The 22,176-nt window shown below is 45.4% G+C and overlaps 1 protein-coding gene across 5 annotated transcripts in view; it reads right to left on the bottom strand.

The window, feature by feature from the left end:
• ENOX1 (ecto-NOX disulfide-thiol exchanger 1) overlaps positions 1-22,176 on the bottom strand; it is a 283,781-nt gene that overhangs the window by 148,285 nt on the left and 113,320 nt on the right. For all 5 annotated transcript variants that reach the window (XM_032873965.1, XM_032873963.1, XM_032873967.1 and 2 more), the window contains 3 exons: positions 21,299-21,505; positions 17,487-17,720; positions 7,094-7,306 (listed from right to left, as the gene is read on the bottom strand). In XM_032873965.1, the coding sequence (XP_032729856.1) occupies positions 7,094-7,306; positions 17,487-17,720; positions 21,299-21,505 (654 nt within the window). The remainder of the gene's footprint in view (positions 1-7,093; positions 7,307-17,486; positions 17,721-21,298; positions 21,506-22,176) is intronic.

Raw genomic sequence — 22,176 nt, forward strand, 5'->3', positions numbered from 1 at the left:
TAAGGACTGTAGAATTTTCGGAATGGGAATGGGCTTTAGAGAGGGTGCTGTCTGGTCAAATCCTTCTGCTAGCAAATAGATGGGGAAACTGAGACCTGGGATGCTCAGGGGACTGTCTTAAAGTCACCTGGCTAACTGATGGTCAAGCCAGGATTAGAACCAGCATCTCTTCAGGCCTGGTCAACAGCCTCTCCTGTCTGTTTTCAAGATCTAAGATGAGGGTGCATTGATACCGATCATAAACACACAAAGCAAATGTTCACGGTAGTCCTCAGCTCTCCGATCTCCAGCTCAACAGTATTAATAACAGGCCTGGACAGCACTACTGCAAGGTGCTCAGCTGAAGAATATCCTGTGTGTTCTACTTGAAGGAAGATGGCATGTTGGAGCGAAGTCAGCCGAGCTCACGGTTTATTCAAACAGCCCAGCATATAGAACATGTCTTGCAGTTTTTAGGGTCCAGCCCAATTTCCGATACCACCTTCATTTCCATCTACAATCTTTGATCAACAGCCAGTAGTTGTACTGAGGTCTCTGATACAAAGCTGGGAATTATACAGACTGGGGCATGGCTCAGGGAGGTGGGAAAGGGCACCAGTAAATGGCCTCTGTGTCACATAAAGTCTTGCTAGAAGGAAAAACACAAACCCCACAACTCGACGTGCATAAGATAATTGGAAAGAATTAAATGCTCAAGGGGATAGGGAGCGTGGTAATAAGTGCTGTAGAGTGTACTGGAGGGGGCCGGGGCGATGAGCTATATCAGGAGCATGCATGACAGAGGCTCCTGCCTGGGCCTGAGGGAAATACTGGAGGCGAGGGATGGAGTGTTGGCACCAGCGTGGAGTGGGGGAGAGAGGGGACCGCTAGAGGCAAAGACTTCATTTCCTACCCAGTCAGTAGCATTTATATTCCTTGTGAAGCCGGCACGGAGTATCACCAAACATTTCTTCAACTCCACCTGTATGCTATAAATTTACAGCTATAATGTCCTCCTCTGCTCATTTTTGCTGTTTATAAAAACACACCTAGTCATAGTGGTAGATAGCTAACTACACAGTGGGCCAAGAGTCCTGGGTTCTGATCGGCCCACAGATTGCTAAATGACCAAGACGTGTCCTGTCCACTCTAGAACCTCTGTTTGCTCCTCTCTAAAATGACAGGGTGTGAGAAAATGGGTCTCTGAACTCCCCTCTCGCTCTGACATTCTACAGTTTCTACTTTCCAGTCCTGCTCATTGTATTTATGGCACGTATTCTTAAATTAATATTAATCAACCCTTCACTGCCGTCTGCTTTCCCAATTGCCTTTCCCCCACGTTCCTCCCTTACTTCTCTTCTCTCTTACTGGGAAGTGTACTGGGGAAGTACCAAAGTGGGGATATCATGGAGTGTTTAAATTTTCATTAGATGAGTGTGTGTTGTAACAAGGCATGCACAATTGATCATCTTGGCATGCATATTAATAACTGAATGCTGTGGTACATGCTTCCTGAACTTTATAAACAGCTCCTCTCTGAGCTTTGAAATGACAAGCTTTGCTGTAACTGAAAAACTGAAAGTGGGCAGGCCTACCGGGAGTGCCTATGGAGCATACATTTTTAAAAAGCGAAGAAGATCAGAACCCCAAAATCTCTCGGTGGGGAAAAAATGGGGAAGTTTTCAGCCAAATGGACTGGTTAAGAAATGAAACAACCAGGAGTCAAGGATGACCCAAGGATAAGATGACATAAGAGTGAGATGATTCACCTGAGCTGACATTTTTTTTTTCTCTTCCTTCTATAACTAGCAGATGCGATCTACCCAGCTGGCCGGAAAAGATGAGAGAGAGCCCCAGCTGCCATGCCACGATACATGGCGTCCACCACTAACACCTCTCAGAACTGCACGAACATGGTCTGAAGTAAAAAATGATCCCAAACAGAAGTGAATGGATGCTGAACTCCCCAAGCTCTTGGATACATCAGGTGCCGCCCCTTGATGCTTAAAGCCAAGGCTCAGATGGAAACTACGCCTGCTTGATTCTGTTTAATAGCTGGTCCTGGGGTGAAGACCAGAGATACGAGGAAGCCTAGAACTTAAACAAATGTTTGCAGGACTGAACACCAACAAGGCTGCTCAAAGGTAACTACTGGACCTTGATGCAAGCCTTGAAATAAATCACAACTTTTTCTTTAAGTTATTATTCACGGCTCTTGATTTTTTTTCCCTCCTTTGAGCAAATGCTATCTGCTCAAATATGGAAGCAAGGACAAATATGACAAGCAAAGCAAGGATGGGTGCATCTAATCCAGTTTAATGGACTAATACTTAGTGAAATTTCCCTTCTCCTATTTCCAGTAAAATCTATCGAGGGACCCAAACTTTTACCATGCTTAGCGTTTTGCAAAAATGTGCCTGAACTTCTCTGGAAGTTGTTAAATGAGGCTTCCCCTCAGGACACCAGGCCAGCCCCATCTGCTGTAATAAGCTAGCTCATCAATATACTTGCTTTCAAACTGCCTTAGAACACTTTCCGGAAAGTCGGAATGTCATGGCTTTCCAATGGAGAGCCCACCATGGGGCGCTAGGGAGAATGGCGGGGGTGCTGTGGAGATCTTCTATGTGGAAGGGTGGACTCAGGGTTACTGCCAAACAACCCTATTTCCAGCCCCTCAGGAGAAAGAAAACCGAGATGCCATTCCTGAATCTTCGTGCTTAATAATCATGATCTAATTCTAAATGAGAGAGCCGAAATGTGATTCCTGTGGTGTTTTCCAGAAGCAATAATGCAGACAAATGGGGGTGTGGCTGGTTCTGCTCTTGGAAAATGCAGCAAGTGTGCCAATCGCTATGGACTTTGGCCATCATTATGTTGGAAGCAGCATCACGTACGGATGCCAAACTCCCCCCGCTACACTAAAGGGTTCTGGGATAGGTGGAAAACGTGGTCGAGACAAACAGACGTAACTGCACCAGACGTGAAAGGAGATGTATTTAAAATTCAAAGAGCGATGAAATGTGCACACACCTCCCAGCTCAGCCAGGTGACATTTGTCATGATGGATGGTAGGCTTGGGTTCCCCTGTGTACCTGGGGAGTGGTCATCTTTGTGACAGCACATAAGAAAGAATGAAAAATTCTGAGCTTGCTCAGTAAGGCAGGCCATCTTCCTGTTCTCCCTCAAAGGCTTCATTCCAGGTTAACGCTCACATTTAAGGTCTCTAAGATCTTGGAAGTTGTTCCGAAGGCCTTAGCTATCAAGGCACATGAACGCCCCTCAGGCCCTCCGTGGCTGGGATGGGCCCCACGGCACTGTGGGCTGTCATCGTCAGCTGGGACTTTTCACGGTCTCTGCTGACTGCTGAAACACTTCCCCAGAAGCCAAGTACAGGGCTGAGGGGGGTCTCTCCCGAAGCAATAGGTAGATGGGAAATGTGTTTGCAACTGAGGAATGCCAACATGAATTTCTCTGTTGACTCCTCCATGCTGACTCCCCTAACGCCCCCCAGCCTGCTACCAGGGGTCTGGGAGAGCGCAGCAGCTGCCAACCAAGGCACAGCTAGAGAGCTTTCAGACGTGCTTGGCCACACAAGCAGAGCTGAAAGCCCAGGACCCCGGACTGTGCCGCCCACGCCTAACCACTCTCGGAGGGCCCTGGGAACTTCTGAACTGTCTCCAGTTTCCTTCCTGCCATCCTTCCCATTTACTCATATGCTCGCTCACTCATCATCCTGAGTCTGTGTTCCAGACACTTGGTATGCATGCGAGACTGATAATCACAAGCAGACAAATCACGACATCATTGCACACTTCAGTAAGTGCTCCGAAGGACCTTGAACTTGATGAACCTCCTGGGGAAGGGTGAAGTCTCTCTGAAGGGTGGGCTTTGGGCCAAGACCTAAAGGATGGGAGGGATTCACACATGCAGGGTGGGGGGCAGTAACCAACAGGCAGGACAGAGGTGCAGAGGCTTGCAGGTGGGAGGCGGTTCTGACAGGCTCCAGGGCACGGAGGCCCATGAGGATGAGGCACGGTAAGCCAAGGGGAAACGGACGTGAAATGGAAGGAATGGAGAGCTTTTAGTCTGGGGAGAGTGAATATTACCATAAGTGCAATGGGAAGCTACTCAAGGGATTTAAGTGGGGAAGATATGATGTGAATTATATTAGACGATGTGTGAAAAATAGATTGAACAGGAATAAAAGTGGAAAAGGAGGGACTATATACGGCAGAAACTGCAAAATGCCTCTAGGCAGCCATCCTCCCCTTCTTCCTTCCTATGAGAGCTCCAGTTTTATTCTGGGGAGCAACGCGCCCACTCAAGAAAGGATATTTCCTACTTTCCTTATAGCTAGGCATGGACACATGTAATAATTCTGCACAATGAGACAGAAATGAAAGTCTGTTGGGGATCTTTGGGCAAGTTTTGCTTTCTTGCTCTAAAGGCACAACCCGGTCCTCTGCTTTTTCCCTTATGTGACTTGAGCTTGTAAAAAAAGAAGTGATGGCTCGAGTAAGAGCGGTGATTTTGGACCATCACCTAAGAAAAGCTAATAGCCTCACAGACACCTCAGGGTGACAGCCCTGCACCCCTGAACCCATGCCAACAAACACCTATATCCAGATTTTACCAGGTCTGAAAAGGGAAAAACCTCCCTTGTTTCAGGCAAAGTTAGGCGGGGTTTTTTGTTACTCACAGGTGGACACCAGGCCTAACTGAGGCGCCAGGCCACTGCCACAGTGCAGGCAGCCTGCCCTTGAATGCTGGTAGTTACAACGAAGAAAAGCGGGTCGTTTTTGAATGCTGACACAGTGGTGTTTCCTGATGGTCTGAATATGGGCTTTGCTGGAGGGAGATGATGAGGGTAAAAATTACTTGTAGGATTTGGGTCTGAGAATTCCCTAAAATGTAAAGGAAAAATCTAAAACAGAATGGGTTTAAAGATTAAAAGCAAGAATTCCATTTTTTATATTTCATAGTGGGAAGTGCTGAAGAGGCATCTAGGACAGGAGTCTCCACTCCTAGGTTTCTGTGAGGTGAATTTCCCTCCGGAATTCCTGGTCCTGCTCCAGCCCTTTACTTTCTCCCTCCCAGAAAAGGAGCAGCTCAGCCTGCCCATACCACCCCACCCACCCACCCCATCCTCCATTCCCCTCTGCTCCTCCTCACTGTGCAGTGAGGCCCAGGGCTTCTGGGCTGCCTGTGGCCAGATGCGCCCCCTGGAGGCCTCACAGTAGAAAAGTAGAAAGCCTGTTGTTAAAGGGACTTAACTTCCCTTTCCAGTTCAGCCTTTATCAGTAATCCAGTGCTGACGTCTGGACCCTGCCAGAAGCCTGACTTCTTCCTCTCTCTCTCTCTCTCTCTTCAAACAGAGGCCAACTCAGTCCTGCAACCTGTTAGGCGCATTGAATTTCTTCAGTCACAGGAGCTGGGCCTCTTTTTAACAGGGGCTTCTTTTAATGGTTAAGACCAAAGGGCATGGAATTGTTCCCCTATTTTAATGCATGGCTGCCTTCCTACCTTCATTGTCAGGGTCAAGGGTTGAATGTTCCCTGCCGGGTATGACTGTAAAGTCATGGGAGTGAAAATGTATTTAAAATTGATGCTAGCGAACAAGAAGTATCCAGTAATATTCCCATGTTCAGGCACCTGGCTTGCCATCGCTTTGGAGGGACTGTATCATTAGAGTTGAGTGGCCTTTCCCTCTCTTCCTTCTCTCCATTACCAAGCCAGCCTTACTTCCCCTCCACCCACTCATCCATTCTATGCTTCCCTCCTTTTAAAGAGGAAATCAATATTAGTGTCCTTTATCCTATCCCTAGTAACCCTAACCTCAGAGCTGCTGGGTGTATGTAGTCCAAGGAAAGGCCGTCCCTCACGATAGGTCATCCAGGAAAAGTGGTCTGATAATGGTCTGATGAGACAGCAGCACTTCTGTTTTTCCTTTTCCTTTTCTATAAAGACAGGTGTCCCAGATTAGTCTCCTACTGGATATCCGGTCACTTACCAGAATTCACGTGTGCACGTTTCTTATATATTTTATGTTGCTACAAAAAAATGTTCTTCTGACAACAAAGTCATATAAGATACCTGAGAGCCTGGTTTTTCATGTCCCTCTCTCTTCCCGTCCTAACAGATAGATATATCATCCCTTGAGTTTACACTGATGAAAGAGGAGATCGACGTTTTGGCACATTGTATCATTGAAAAAATTCCTCATTCACGGAATGAATATGTAAATTGCGTATGTCACCATCCCACATGGCACCCTGCACCTGGTACTGAATGGAGCAGGCATTGTTACAGTGTCATTCGATGGCTTTAACCAACCACGGGAATATCAGCAACCGTAATGCATGATGCTGCTGTGACGCTAACTACAGACACAGACAGACTGCCCAGAAAAAAAATATACGCCCTTTTTTCGAATAGAGCCCTGGGTAATTACCCTGACTATTGTTCTATGAGAAAGCCCATTTATACCCCTTCATCAATTTAAGGTCTGGACATGAAAAATCACCAGCATTAAGCAGTTAAGGCAATTTGCTTTCCAGACGAAGAAAGGACAAAAAAATTAGACTGCAGAAAAATCTCGACTCCTGAGTTGCGCACGTTGACAGCCAAAGCTCACCTCAAATAAAGGATCCTGAGGAGGAGTTTTTCTGATGGTGCCTTCATCCTAAACAGAGCTCAAGGACAGTGTACTCGGGGTCTGCTTCCTAGTGTCGGCACTAGGAGGCCATGCAGGTCACGTCCTGCACATGGGGCCAGCAGGTAAAGGGTGGCTGCACTGCAGGTGCGGTGTGACCTGCGGTGGGTCCACAGCTGGCACAGAAGCTTCTGGCTGCCCTGCCCCAGGGGCCGGGTTTGGTGTTCTGAGGAAAAGCTACAGAAACGTTGCTCACCTTGAGAAGTAAGCTCTCAGGGCAGGGTCCGTGTTCCGCCAAGTTGCCACAGAACATGAAATAGGTTATGAGGTTTGCCATTCCGAATGGAGTAAAATGGGAAATTATTGAACTACTTACCCCCAAAATGAAAACCAAAATTAAAGGAATGCAAAAGAAAAGGCAAAATCACAACGAAAACAAATGGCCCCCAAAATTTTACTTACATTGGGTGAGGATTCCGGTTAAGGCGTTTTTAAAATTCTCCTTGGCCTCTTCCATCTCCTGTTCATGCGTGGCTTTTTCGTTCATCAGCCGGCGGACGTGGCTATTGGCTGACTGCACCATGGAATAGAACTGGTTTGCGGAACGCCGATTCACCTCCCCACGTTCAATCCAGGAAAGGAGCACTGTGATAGCCTCTGAAAACTTGCTATCATCTGGAAATGGAAAACCACCAAGTAGAAATCATGCCAAGGCAAGAAAATGGACTTGACTTTAGGCTCTTCTCAAAAGACCTAACAGGGACCATCTTAATGAATGCATTTCCCAAACTTCACAAATTATCTCTCCTGAGATGAAGTTCTCTAGCATCCCTTGGCTTCCCCTTCCACCTCTAACTCCATGGTCCCATACAGCCATCAAGGAAACAAATAGTGGTTCACTCTCTTATCTACAAAACCGGCAAATTCAGTTTGAGGTCTGTTCTGGGCATTCTTGGTAACACAGTACGCCAAACCCTGATTTCTCTTTCTTAAGACTGGCTGGAAAAACTGTCATTAACCTATCTGGTATCCACTTCATTCTTTCATCAGATATATTATACAACGATACTACTTTTCTGGCTTAGAATCAGCAGAATTAGTGTCTAAATATGGATGACAGAGTTAACTATTTTAAAACTGGATGTAACAGATGATATTGTTCCCAAGGTTTTAGTAGGAATTAGTCAGTTCTTTTTATACTACAGTTCAAAACTAATTTCATCTTAGGTTTAATACAACATATTTAATTAGGCTGAAAATTTCCTTGTTTTCAGCAAAAGAGGACTTGTTATCTGGGTGGTCAGTGTTTTCTCCCGAAGCAATCTGGAAGCCTATTGAAATGCATTTGAACTTGGTTTGAGGTGTGTATGGGGATTTGGGAGTGGGGGGAGTGGGGAATGAGGTTCCACCTATAAATAAATGATAAAGTTTATTTGAAAGAAAACAAACTTGCCTGTTTAGGAATTGTTACTGGAACAGACCTGTTATATGGCTTAGAAGTAGGGGGGAAAAAAAGCAAGTTTGAAGGTAATTAAGTTAATTAGAACTGGAAGTTATATGTCAATTATCACAACATTTAATCAATCCTACTGCTGAAGGCTTCCTGCATACTTCCCAGGCAAATCTGAGGGGAGAAGTCTTCCACTTATATTTTCCTACCCTTGGAAAATGTGGCTTGAGAAGAATACCCTACATTTCTCAAGAAAACTAGATAGGTTCTGAATTCTAAAAATCAGGAGCAAAATTAAACTGGAAGATTCAGATTCTTACTTATTTATCTGATAGATACTGAGTGCTTATTATGATCCCTCCACTGGAGGAACATCAGAAAAACTGTGTGTATCTTTGTGTTTGGAAATATTTTCTATATTATCTATTTTTATTATTTACACACACACACACACACACACACACCCCAAATGACTGGACAGTGTGATTCATACTTGGTAGAGGAGTTTTGTTTTATCTAACACACCACATGTTTTTAATCAACCACTGTTGTTGGTATGTTACACATCACACAAAACCTTCCTTCTTGGGGCTCTTTGTGAATTTCATAGCGCATTACAGAAATACCTTTAGTACTTTTCCTGCTAGAGGCCCCCTCCCAGAAGGGGCACCCCTTCCTTGTGGTGGCTGTTGCCTGCGCAGAAGTACGTGTGCTGAACGAAGGCAGGACCAGCCTGACCCCGTGTGTGGGATGTGCTCTGCTTTCTCCACGGTGGAAGTACACATTGAACACATGCTACTGATCAGCACCCACCTAGACCCTCTCCCACTGCAGCAGGGGCAGTCTAGGGTTGGGGATCAAAGCCTTTTTTCAGCACAAACCTGCCCCCTCCACCCTCACACCTTCACCGGAGGAGACAACAGGCCCTGGGAACACCCACGGGGCACCCCACAAAGACACCTTTCCTTGAAAATCTCAACACACAAGCGCAGAACACACGCGTGCAGTCTCACGATGGGTTCATCCAATTCTGTTAACTCTGGAATTTCAGTCTGAGCTCAACCTTCTGTGAACTCCAGCTGCAGTGGTTTCTTATCTCATTTCATGGACCGGAGCGGCTTGTGTAAGATAAAATCCATCATACAACTTAACATTACATTCAGCCCATGGAGAGGCCCATAATTTAGCATTATGTTTGTGAGAGGCCCACTGTGACCATTACAGTCAGAATAAATTTGGCCTCCAGCGCGCACTCTCTACCTCTCTCCCTGCCAATATATGTTAGGAGAATGGACCTCCCAAAAGACAGCACGAATAAACCTAACGCTTATAAGAAATCTTTTTCCCCCCTCTTAAAAAATAACAACAACAAAAAAGAAAACACCAACTTCATGTACCATTTTTCCCCTTAGCTGGGACTTTCATCTCTGCATAACACAGAGCAAAAGAAACCCTCCACGATTTTGTTGGGGAGCTAACTAGGAGAGAGAACAATGCTGTTCTATTTTTCCCTCCTGTTACTGGTTGTTTTTCCTTCTCTTGCCTGTGGTCACTGAGTTCATAAGTACACTAATTTACTGTCAGGGAGAACACACTTCAATTTTAAAAATATATGTTTGCTCAAATTATCTGAAAACCAAATGTTATTGTTCCTTGCTCCTAGACGGAGTGCATAAGTTCAAATGTTATTGTTCCTTGCTCCTAGACGGAGTGCATAAGTTCACCAGCAGATCACAGTTAATTGATAGTTTTCAGAAAGAGAAACAGCAGTTTTAGGATTAAGCAATTGAAAATATACAATTTATAAAATAAGGAAGCAAGAGACTTGCTCATATTTTAACAAGTGTTAAAAAATATGTAACACGAGTAACTGTAGGCAGAACTGGATTAGCTTAAAAGAAGTGTAGACTTCTGGTGAAAACTCCCGATTTCATCCTCATTTCTGAACTCTCTAAAACTGCCAGGCCAATGTAAAATTGATGTACTGACATGTAAATTAAATGTGAAGACATTAGTTAAGGTGCATTTGGTTAAGTTTGGGCAATATCTGTTGCTGTGTAAGAAGGGACTTTATATTAATTAAGACTAACCCAGCAACTCACTCTGAATGGTTACAGGAGTGTAAGGGGAGCGGTCATTTTCAATATCCAACTGTAAATTCAATTTTGTATTCAGTGGCAAGATCACTGAGAAAATAGAAAACAATATAAACTAATTTAAACAGGACTTAGATTGCAGCATTATTAAAGCTATTCATGTGAAAAGAAATTAACAGTGCTCATAAAAATCACATCAAAGATGCAATTATGAAGAATTCCAAATACTTTCTGTGAACACGCTTAGGCATAACTCTGAACATGGGTGCAGTTTAGAAACTAGAATGTGCAGACGTGCTTTTTCCACAGCAAGAATTGGGAAGATCGGCGCAGTAAGGACTGAATACGGACCATTTGCTCATTAAAAATTGTGCGGTGTTTTCTAATCAGGGTCTTCGAGACATCACACTCAGGTTACTGCACATATTTGCCCCATGACTTTTCTTGATTTGCATTTTCCTCTTCAATCCATCCCCCATTCCCTTACTGTTCTCCCCTTTGTTAATAACCATGCCCACACCTCCCCAGCCTTTGCCTGTCTGTGCACTCATCCTAGGAACCTTCTCGTTTCTGGTCCACCTGTTTTGGTTCCCTCAAGATTCAGCTTCAGTGCCTTTCATGAAGGCAGCTTTTCTGGAACCCCAGCATGAATTATGTGTCCACTTGCTATGTTTCTGCAATTCCCTAAATATCCTGCTACTAAAACATCAGTCACTCTGTATAGTAATTGCTGGTTTATGGATGGGTCTCCAGTTTTGAAGGACTGACATGAGAATAAAGCTTCCAAAACACATTTCAATCTCCTGGTCATTCTGAGCTTTTCTCTTTGCAGTTTACCTATATTTGGCTACACTATTTCTAATAGACTTGCCATGATTAGAGCTAGAGAGCCACAAATTCAGTGGTCAGAAGTTGGGAAACATCAATTGGGAATAAACATTTCAATTCTGTGTTAAAGAATATTTTCACAGGGACTCTCAGAGATAAATGTCCTCCTGGCAGTTAGGCTAGCTGGTCCTTTACCCTTCAGGCCTCTGAGGTCATTACCACTGGCAATGAAAGTTAAGAATGATGTCCGATAATCACAGAGAAGAACTTTCTGCAGTAAGGCACTAACTAACCAGCTTATCATAGGAGTCAAAAATCTTTTTGAAGACATTTTCAGTTCTGGGGAAATAATGACCAACTTTAGTTTTGTGAGGAATAAACAATATTATGATGACTATTATCCCTCAGTGTCACGACCTAAAGCCATACCCATCTCATTTCATTTCTGTTTACCTCAGACTTTATCAACCTCCCTCCCTCTCTTTCCCTCTCTTCCATATTTCTTGAGCACCTGACACATAGTAGGCATTTAAAAAATTGCACATAGGATAAATCTTTGCTATTCAAAGACTTTAAGCTTGAGCCTCATTTTGGGAGCTCTTTGAAAATGCAGACTCACTCTTACTCAGGCTTCCTGACTCAGAATCTGCACCCTACTCAAGTGATTCATACGCACATTAAAGTTTTGGAAGCACTGGAAGAAATCAGTCAATGAAAACCTGGGAATTGGCTGGGAGCTCATTTAAGTTAAAAGATAACAAAACCCTGAAATGGAAAGTAGCAGCTGAGGTAGTGGAGAATATTGAAAGGATGTGATGTGATCCTTAGGAGCTTCGTGAATCCCTGTCCCTAACCTCCCCCACCGGCATTTAAGGAAGAGCTGCTTTAGCACCTGGCATCCCCATCCCAGGAAAAAAAAAAAAATGTGGAAAAAAAATTATCCACGACTTGCAAATGGGCATAGAGACCACTGCAGATCCTTTCAGTGAAATGCTGGCCATGGTCTAGAGGACCCTCTCCATTGCTCCCACCCACCCCCAGAATTATCTGATTTGATGAAGGAGTGAATCTTTCATTGTTTTTGACCAGACTATCTTATTACTCTTTAGGGACAGGACATAAATTGTGGAGAGCTGATAACAACACAAATAATTCTTCCTAACAATGGAGATGAATTTTTGTTCAGTAGAAAATATGAATCATTGTAGAGCAAATTCTCTTTTGAACCAGTTTTTAACGTCTAAATGAGTTAAAGAAAATCACTGGCACTGTTCAATTCATATTCGTAAGTCATGGTTCCACAGCCACAATATCCTTTAGCCACCCTTGAACTGTAAACTCCTCAAAGGCCAGGCCCGTGCTGCAATCAGATCTGAAACCTCAGGGCCATGACATAGAGCCCAGGACCCAGCAGGTGGACACAGGGTAAACTTCAGTCAAACTGATGAATAGATAATAAAGGGGAAAAGGACTCAAACTAGTAAGTAGTTTTTTCTCCCCCTTTGTTATGGAGGGAGATCTGGCCTTGATTTTCAGAACAATAGGTGGGATGAGAGCCAGGCCGTGAACACTGACTATGAAAACTTAGGTGAGATGTAATACCCTTACTTATGGCTGGGTCTATAAAGTAATAACAGGAGAGGAGATTAATGTTTGAATAAAATGTCCTGAGAATGAGATAAAAGGAAGATGTTCTACATTTTTTTTTTCAAAAAAAAAAAAAAAAAAAAAAAGAAATGGGGATATACACACACACACACACACAGAGTGAACCATAGGAATGGTGTGTTGATCTAGCTATCACTGATTTCTGGAAACAGCTTACAGTGTAGAGTCGTATATTAACCCAAGCAGAATGGGGCTTCCAGGATGGCCAAGCATTAATACTACAACATCCCTAAAATTTCAACATGTGTCCCTCAACATTGGACATCCCTAAACAAGTCTCCATTTTTTGGCTGCTCAATGCACTATTAAAAGGGGTATAACCTTATCAATCCTCCAAATCACAGGTGGCAGGAAAGGTGATGCAAATGGTTAATGCACCCTTCTCCCCCCAAACACACACACACAATCTCCCCCAACTCTCGTAGTACCTGTAAAAATGAAAACAGTTACGGGTGGTGGCAATACGAAAATGCACTGGTTATTCCAGCTTTTGGGTTAAGCAAGATGTTTCTAGATGCAGTGGCCTATCTTGCCTCTGTGAAGGTCAATAACGCCTAAGGAAGTGATTCTCAAACAGGCTCCTGTGCTTCTCATTTCCCTTGTCCTAAGAAGGAAGCCTGGCTTTTAGCTAATGGAACTTCCACTTCGCTTACAGCATTATTGATTTTTACTTTCTGGGAGCCATAAATATTGACAACCGCATCAGCAAAACGCCGGCACCACTGCCACCCCTCCTCCCTCTGGCAGGCTGACAGGGGCCATTCTGTATGCAAATCAGAGTCTAGCCCTCCGGAAATTATGATTGCTGATCCCCGGAGAGCTGAATTCATAATGACATACCAGGGGGACCCCAAGGGCACTGCTTCAAAGCTTTGTCAAAACTTCACCTGATGCACAGAGAAACTCTTCATTTCACCACATAATGAAAGATTATGTGAAGCTTTCCAAAAGGGGAAAAAGTACACAAAAACTTTTAAATGCTCTTGCCAGGAGAAATCTCCAGTGAATTAGGATATAATCTTTCTCACCGTCTAATCAATCTCTTCCTTCCACAGTCCAAACACAAGGTTCCTCCAGGGGTGGATGGTCTGTGTTAGACACACTGAAATTCATTATCTCATCTGCCTGGTGCTACTGTTTCCAATAAAGTGTAATTATGGTGTTATTGAGCTCCTTCTCACTTTCTCAAAGCCATGCTATAAAGTTTGGGTCTGTGAGCAGTTACTTCCCAATCAGTCTTCATTAAGTTGAATTGTCTCAGAACAATGTCTATTTAATCAGCAGGGTGCCCGCTACATTTCTTTTTAGAATTTGTATCAATGTAACAGACGCTGCCTTAGACTCTACTCAATTACAACTTGACTTCTCCTCAGCCTTCAAGAAGGCCCAGTGGCAACTGGATCTGGGGTGAGCTGGTCTCAGAAGATCCGCCCTCACACCCTGTCCAGCTGGGTTCTGGGTCATTCCTGGGAGCTCCCACTGCACTTCTCACACACGCTATCAGCACGTCCTGGTGCTTTTTTTTTTTTTTTTTTAAGATTTTATTTATTTATTTGACAGAGATCACAAGTAGGCAGAGAGGCAGGCAGAGAGAGAGGGGGAAGCAGGCTCCCTGCTGAGCAGAAAGCCCGACGACGTGGGGCTCAATCCCAGGACCCTGGGATCATGACCTGAGCCAAAGGGAGAGGTCTTAACCCACTGAGCTACTCAGGTGCCCCGTCCCGGTGCTTTGTAACTGGCTCTACCACGTCAGAAGTCTCAACACTGTGAGGTGGGGGCCTGCATGCCGTTGTCTCCCCACGCAGTGCTTATTAGCACAGTCCCAACTAACTATAGGGTAAAGAGCTCCACAAATATTTGTGCAATGCTGGTGGTGAGCATCACTGGCCCCTGTACTTCCGACCATGCCTGGCAGCACCAGTGGCCACAAATATAACATAGCTCAAAGCTCCAAATCACTGAGGGAGGGAGGGAAGAAGGGTCTCAGCATTTACTATGCACACAGTTTTAACAACTGGGCAGGATGTAGAGGGCCTTGTGGGTCATAATAAAGAGTTGGCTTGGGGCGCCTGAGTGGCTCAGTGGGTTAAGCCTCTGCCTTCGGCTCAGGTCATGATCTCAGCGTCCTGGGATCAAGCCCCGCATCGGGCTCTCTGTTCAGCGGAGAGCCTGCTTCCCTCTCTCTCTCAGCCTGCCTCTCTGCCTACTTGTGATCTCTCTCTGTCAAATAAATAAATAAAGTCTTAAGAAAAAAAAAAAAAAGAGTTGGCTTATACAGATTTTGCTAGATAGAGCTGATTTTCAAAAAGAAAACTCCAAGAATAAACAAGTACAATGTAAAATGGGGAAAAATGTTTGTAATAAACCTAAGATAGCATGATTTCTCAGGGGAGGGAAAAAAAATCAAATCCAATTAGGTATTTTCAGATCATATTTCCATCTTCTTTTTTACTCAGGCTTCTTTACCTTGGGTTTTGACTGCATTTTTCTTTTTTTTAATCTCCACATCAATGAAATCATCTTCAGGGAAGCAGTTTCCTTGCCCCTCCAGTCTGGCTTTGCAGCGTTATATAAGGAGCATGGAATGGATTTCCTCTCTGAGGCAGCCAATTCCTAAGCAATTAAATGCTGTTTATATTCCAAACTCTGTGCCTGGGTTGAAATTGTCAAGCTTGATATTACCTGACTGGTTGCCTGAGATGTATCCCCAGCTAGTTCATTCTACTGTAACTGCCATCTATTAAATTTTCCAATCTGTTCTCTCAAGGGATCACAAAGTACTTGGAGAAGGTGCAGCTCCTAAATTCCGCAAATTATACTCATCTATATAAATATATATTTTTGAAATGGCAAAGCTTGCAAATTACTTCACCCAGTTGACATCCCAATCTGTGATCCTCTCACGGCAAAGGCAGTGCCTTGTTCCTCTCACGTGCATAGACATTTCTGTGCTGGTTCCTTAAAAAGCAGAGAAGGTGGCCAGATTTTTGTAAAATCCCTCCAAGAGGTTACAGAATGAAGGCACTAGTTTTTGTCATGTCTAGGTGTAGCCCATAAGCTGATAATGCACAATGTGCAGGATAGTAAAAATCTACTTGTTCCAAAATCAATATTCCTGGTTGAGGGTGTTGTGCTCTCTCATTCTGAGCGTTCCTTCTGATCTGTAGCCTGAATGGAAAAGGGAGATGATGCCTGTGTTTGTATTTGGTGTGTTTTTTTGTTAAAGGGACACCTGTGGCCTGTGTATTTATGTCTGTCAGATGGGACCTCCCAGAGCAGAGCAACATGGGCTGGTGGCAAAAAAGCCCTGGGTAGTTACAGTGGGGGGCTTTCAGCCAAAACGGCAGCTGATTAGGGGCTCCCAAGGCCTAAACAGAGCATGAGGGCTAGAAGCAGACATCCTTTTTAACTCTTTTAAAGAAACAGAATGTCAACCTCCTATCCTCCTAAAATAGGTTTTGGGCAGCTTTCATACATCTCACTTAGTGAAAACATCCAATCCACTTTACATGCTGCCAGCAGTGTGCTAGCTATGCTCTAAGACACTCCAAGGATCAATCACATCTCTCTTCTCATAAGAAAACATTAATGGCTTCTCTACTGCTTATCGAGTAAAACCCCAATCCAGCAGCAGCTTTCAGGGCCCTGCCACACTTCCAGCTGCACCCTGCTCTATAAACTTCCAAGCCGCTCTCCCGGGTGCTGGAGCAGGCCCCCTTGCCTTTCTCCTCCGGTGCCACCTTCTTCTCTGCTTCCTTGTGTCTTTTATCCCAGAGCTCCTGCCTCTGACTGGAATGTCTTTAAGGCCCTTCTTCTCCTGGGAGAGAAAAACCTGTTTATCCTGCATGGTTCTCCTGGAAGATTTTCTGGATACCTTCATCAACACTTGCCCACTGTGTTCCCAAAACACGCCACTACAATGTTGGTTGAGTCAGCCACTGGCTTTGTCCTAGAGTTAATAATTTACTTGAGACATGTGGGTGTGCTCAGTTACCCGAACCTGCGTTCTCACGGTAGAGCCCAACACACTCAATGGTCGGAGGAAGGTCTGACCATCATTTGCCTGTAAATGCAGATGCTGCTCAGATTACAGGACTCTGATCAATAATGGAAGAGAATTCACTCATATGCGTGCTCCCAAGTTATAGTCTGGCCCCGCCCCTATCATCCGCCATTCACTGGGGCAGGTACTAAAGCCTCCATGTGGCTTTATCCCCCATAGCATCAAACATGTGAAACGAGCAAACTCTAAAGAAATGAAATGTACTCCTTTTAATTCCCGATTATTCTGTAGTGTCAGCAGTGTCCCTTCAACTCCATTTCTGAAGGCAGGGATCCTGTTCCACGTTTTGCTTCTACCCTCCACAGACCCCAGCGCCCTTTTCCATGTGAAGGGAGGCTCTGAGAAGAGCACAGGTAGGTGGAAGCTCCAGAACCCGGAGCCCCACCAGGAACGGGAGCCTCCCCCAGGACTCCCTGCCTGCAGGAGACACTAGCCTTGCTCGGTCCGCACAGGTGGGAAGACAGGAGCCCGCTCTGGGGTGACGGCACATGACCCTTCTGCCCCTCTTCCACCGACCGCGTTGCGCGACCCTACACACTCGTGCACGAACACCGGTGAGCAGGGCCCGGGCTGCGTCCCAACAGCAGGAGGAAGTGCAAGTGTCCCCTGCTTCCGGGTGCCGTCGCCTGCATGCACCCAGCACGCGGAGAGCGAGATGTCGGGGGCGCTGGGGCCCTGGGGGATGGCGGTGTTGCCCTGCGAGCGGGCCATGCCTCCCGCCGGGCGGGAGATGCGAGGGCGGCCCCCTACCTTTCAGCTTGTCGGCCAGCAGCGCAGCCTCGTGCTCGGAGTAGTGCATGATGGCGGGCGGCGAGGGCGGCCGCAGCCGGTCCTCCTCCAGTTTGCGCCGGTGCCGCTCCTCGCGCGCGCGCATCCGCTGCTTGCATTCCCACTCGTAGAAGTCGTCCCTGGCCTGGGCGAAGTCCACATGCAGGCGGCCCGAGTCCTTTTTGTCCGTGCTGGACCCTAATCGCATCCGGTAACCTGAAAGCAACGAAGAGGCCGGTGGCGTCATGATGTCACCGCTGCGACGACGCCACCGTTTTGGCCCTGCCCTCACGGCACCCTGACGAAACTTCCGCCCCCCCCCCCTTTTTTTTAGCCCGCAGGAAGGGCACTGCATTCCTTCCATAGGAGGTGGGAAGCAATTACCCTTCTCCCAGGTGATAAGGAAGTACTGTGAAGTTCAGCTTATCACAGATGTGGGGGTAAACACAGTTCTGGGAGGTGTCTCAGGGGGTCACCCACCCATCTTTCAAGCCCATGTTACTGAGATGATGACCTCAAGAACCAGGGCACTTACCATAACTCCTTCTTCCCTCTGGCTTCCAGGGAGCTCAGAAACAAATTTGGCAAGTAGCATTTTTCCCCTATCTGCGTTTCTAGGGCCAGTGGTATTATATTTTCAATTTACGGTAACTCTCTTGCATAAGTGTTCTTAAATTCTTTTTCAAAAAAAGTCGAAATAGGAGTAAATAAAGAATATCTATGGTATTTAAAAAGATCTACAAAGTAAATTCCACAACACCTCACTCCCAGGTTATTGCTTCATTCCCCTAGAAAATGCTTCTCCATTCTCTCTCGGCAGCTGCAAAAGCCACAATTACCAAGGCAATTTTGCAATGCTGTTTTATTTCCACTTATCCTCTGGGGCACGCGGGAGAATATTTTACCTTCAATCAAGAGGCCTCACCAGCTGCCTTCCTTACAGCCCTGCAGTACCTCATCTAGGATGCAGCCCCACACAAATTGTCCGCGCAATCTTTGAAGGCCATGGGAGCCTGCGCAAGAGCGCAGAGCTGGACCAATAAAAAAAAGGGGAGGGGGGAACCTGGAAATCTTTGGGGGATTTACTGCGAGCTAGCCAACTTATAAAGATGATGTGCAGAAACCTGATGGGAGAAATCAACACAAACAGAACTGAACCCAGACAGCCAGCCTCACTTCAGATGAAGACGACTTGGCTTTGAGGCTGCTCTTCACTTTGGGGTACTCAGATTTTAAAAACATAAATTCAGGCCCCAGCAGGATCACAGCTGTTGGGGCTGCCAGAGGAGAGAGCAAAATGAACACTTTTGCTGTGTAGGGGCTTTGCAAATGAGATACCACTGTGAAATGCTAGGCTGCACTAACGCTGACATTCGAGATCTCCGTGGTAGATTTCAATGGATTATCTTGGCATTTGGGCTGAAACTCAGCTGAAAACCCTTGCAGAGGCTGACTTCTTCTCTGTAGGGCACTTCACACCTTTGAGAAGTTACAAATACCAAACAGATCTCACATCTGATTCCTGTTATGCCCTTCTCATTGCTAGGTTTAAATGATGTTCTCTAAAAATGGGAAGATATGACAATACCAACCCAAACCGCAAACATCCGATCACGTATGAGCAGAATTCATGCTAAAGCAGAGCGCGTCTTGGTTCTGGGCCGTAGGAACTTAATGCGTCAGCAGGCCACGGTGACAAATAGGCAACAGCTGAGCGGCCCACCCCGCCTAAGGCTGGCCTGTAACCCTAACTGGTTGGGTGTCCAGAGCACCACTTTTTCGATATTTCTGGTTCCAAAAAGTACCCTTTCTTTCACCAAAACATCATCATTAAGGCCTTAAAAGAGATCCTGATGAGGCTGAGTCTAAAATTAGCTTGGACTTCAACTGTGAACACGGTCCTAAAATTAGGCCTAGCAGCTGGGTTTGGGCTTATAGGAGCTCATGCACAGGACTGGCAGCCTTCCTTCCCTCCTGCCCCTCCAGTTAATCAGACTTTCAGATCTTCCCTGAACTAATGGACAACATCCCCAGGGTGGCTGAGGCCGAGAGGTGGGAGACCACTGTGCATCCAGGCAGGGAGGCTGGAGGTAAGGCTTTTGCTGTGGGCTCCTTCTACTGCCAAGAGGCAGACCAAGGGGCAATCAGACGACTGGCTCAGAAGCAGGACCAAGGTCCAAACTGGGAAGTGCCTAGCATCAAGGAAGAAATACAGGAATACCTTTCCCGTGCCTAAATTTGGGCCTGTTCATTTTTGGCGATGTCTCATGGGGTTTCTGATCGGGTCTAAACGTTGTGTTCTGTTGGAGATGAAAAGCAGTTCTGATCCACTCTACCCCTCTTATTTCATCAGTTGGAGGAAAGTAATAGTTTTATTGGTAGAGCTGTGGTTACACCCCAGGTTCCCCGGGGCACGTCTGTGAGAAACAAGAATCAGTCCTTCTTTACCATCTTCGGGATATGTGTGTTAAAAACATCCATTTGCTCAATGGTTCCTCTTGCTGCAGGTGCCCTGCTAAGCACTTACTATCCATTATTTGGATTCATTCCTCATCATGATCCTCTGAGTTAGTACTGGTACTGGTACTACCTCAGTTTTGCAGATGAGAAAATGGAGGCCAGAGAGAGGTTATCTTGCCCGAGGTATGTGAGACCCACGGCCACGACCGAGTCCCCAGCTGTGTGCTAGATTACTCTGATGCAATGGCCCGAGATACTTGACAGGTAAAGCACACAGCTATTTGTGTGTTGTAAAATATTTTTTTCTATGTTTCGTCTTCCACCTCTATTTTAGAATGCTTTCAGATTCCACCCCCAACCCCCACCTTTGTAAGGTTTTATCAGAATAAGGGTTTTAAAGTCAGCACTACCTGGGCTCAGGAAAGTTGCAGCAGCATTGGAACAACTCCGGGGCTTCTGGGGTTTGCAAGGGAATTGCGAGGCAACAGCAGCTGCCTGCAGGAATTAAGTAAGCCTGGCGGTAGCATTCAGTTGTTGTTTTTTTTTTCCCCTATTCTTTTCTCACCTTCGCTCATTAGCTTTCCATCAGGAATAGGGAGGTGGTGTGCCCAGCAACAGACTGAAACAGGCGGAAGGAGAGCTCGAGGGAATGGCAATGAGTTGATTCTAAGCAGCATCTCCCAAAAACCACATACCAGATCTGTGGTTCTTCGATTTGGCAAAGGCCTCTAGGACAGCCTCTGTACACTTGCTCCAACACCCACAGGTAGCACTGGGTCTAATTTCAACATCTGTGAAAATCTCCCCTATCAAATGGCACCAAAGAAGCAGGTATCCTGGGGGTAGGTGTTACCACTCTAAAGGCACTAGCAATTGGGCAGTGGGATCGGGCCTCCCCCTAGGACCTGTGGACTACTTTCTGCAAGGAAACTGATCTTGATGTGGTACCCTGGGGTCTAGAAACTGAACCACTTCTGAAAAACTGAAATTATGCCCAGAGAGTACTTTATTCCCCTGAGGAATTACATCCAGTAATAATAATGGTCCTCAGTATTCATAATATTGCTTTTCATCTAATAAGCACTTGAGAACATTAATTAGAAACTCAATGGAATTCCTCAAGACTGGTGGTGGGAAACCCTTCCTGCCCGGAGGTGGGCTCTCGGTCTTAACATGGAGCTTCTGGCAGCCCAGGGTAAAGGCAGAAGTCCTCCTTTTCCAGCACCAAACTGTGAGGACTTTATTGTGCGTGAAGGCAAAAGGGAAGCAAGCTCGTATTAACATCACAAAACACAAAAAAATGCCTCAAAAACCCCTTATGTAATGCAAAGTACCGGAAAGGTAAATGGCTTTATCAACCATGAATTCCTCCGCAAAGCGAATGTGACAAAAATTCTTCTTGCTTTTCCGAATGGCTGTAATATCACCACACTGCTCAAAGACTTCTTGAATAATTTCCTCAGTAGCGTTTTCTGGTAATCCTCCGACAAACACGGTCTTACACCCAGGAGGTCGTTCTCTTGTGGAAGGAGGAGGAAGATCTAATAATCACAACAGAAACAGAGGGGTGTGCCCTTTATTTCTTTGTGCACTTCCTGGTTCACCTGGCAAAAGGGAAACTCACAGAGCGATGTTCTCAATCCAGAGTCGTGATAAATGTCTACTCTGACTTACACTGATAGTGGCCTGCCTTATTCTTACCTCCTCTCCCCTCCTCCCCCCAAACTTTACTTTCTGAGGTCCTTTCTACACGGGGTGGCTAATCTTGTCCCAGAACAGAGATAATGCCAATGTTAGCATAATTTCATTTCCACTTCATAATACAGAAGCCCAGAAAATGGGGGGGAAATAGTTCACAAGGTACAAAGCATGATGAGATGACAACATGATGGGGAACTTGGGCTTGTTATTTGCTTTGTCTTGCTGCGGGATATACGGATAATAGATTTGCAAGACAGAGAATAGGACCTGCAAGCCTGCTCAGTCCTTGCCGGGCTAGGGGAACACTGGGACTGAAAACAACACTTTTTTTAAATTCACATTTAAATGAGCTAACGATTACATTTGGGGGAGGCTGTAGGAAAAGATAAAACATACACTGTCACAACATTTTACCTAGTTTATATGTAGATTACTAAAGCAATCTCCTGAAAAGTCCACTTTGAAAAGACAACACTGATTAATATGAATAAAAAAAAATTCTAGCTATTTA

Source organism: Lontra canadensis, unplaced genomic scaffold (genome assembly GCF_010015895.1).
Source record: "Lontra canadensis isolate GAN:19392208 unplaced genomic scaffold, GSC_riverotter_1.0 scaffold51, whole genome shotgun sequence".
NCBI lineage: Eukaryota > Metazoa > Chordata > Mammalia > Carnivora > Mustelidae > Lontra > Lontra canadensis.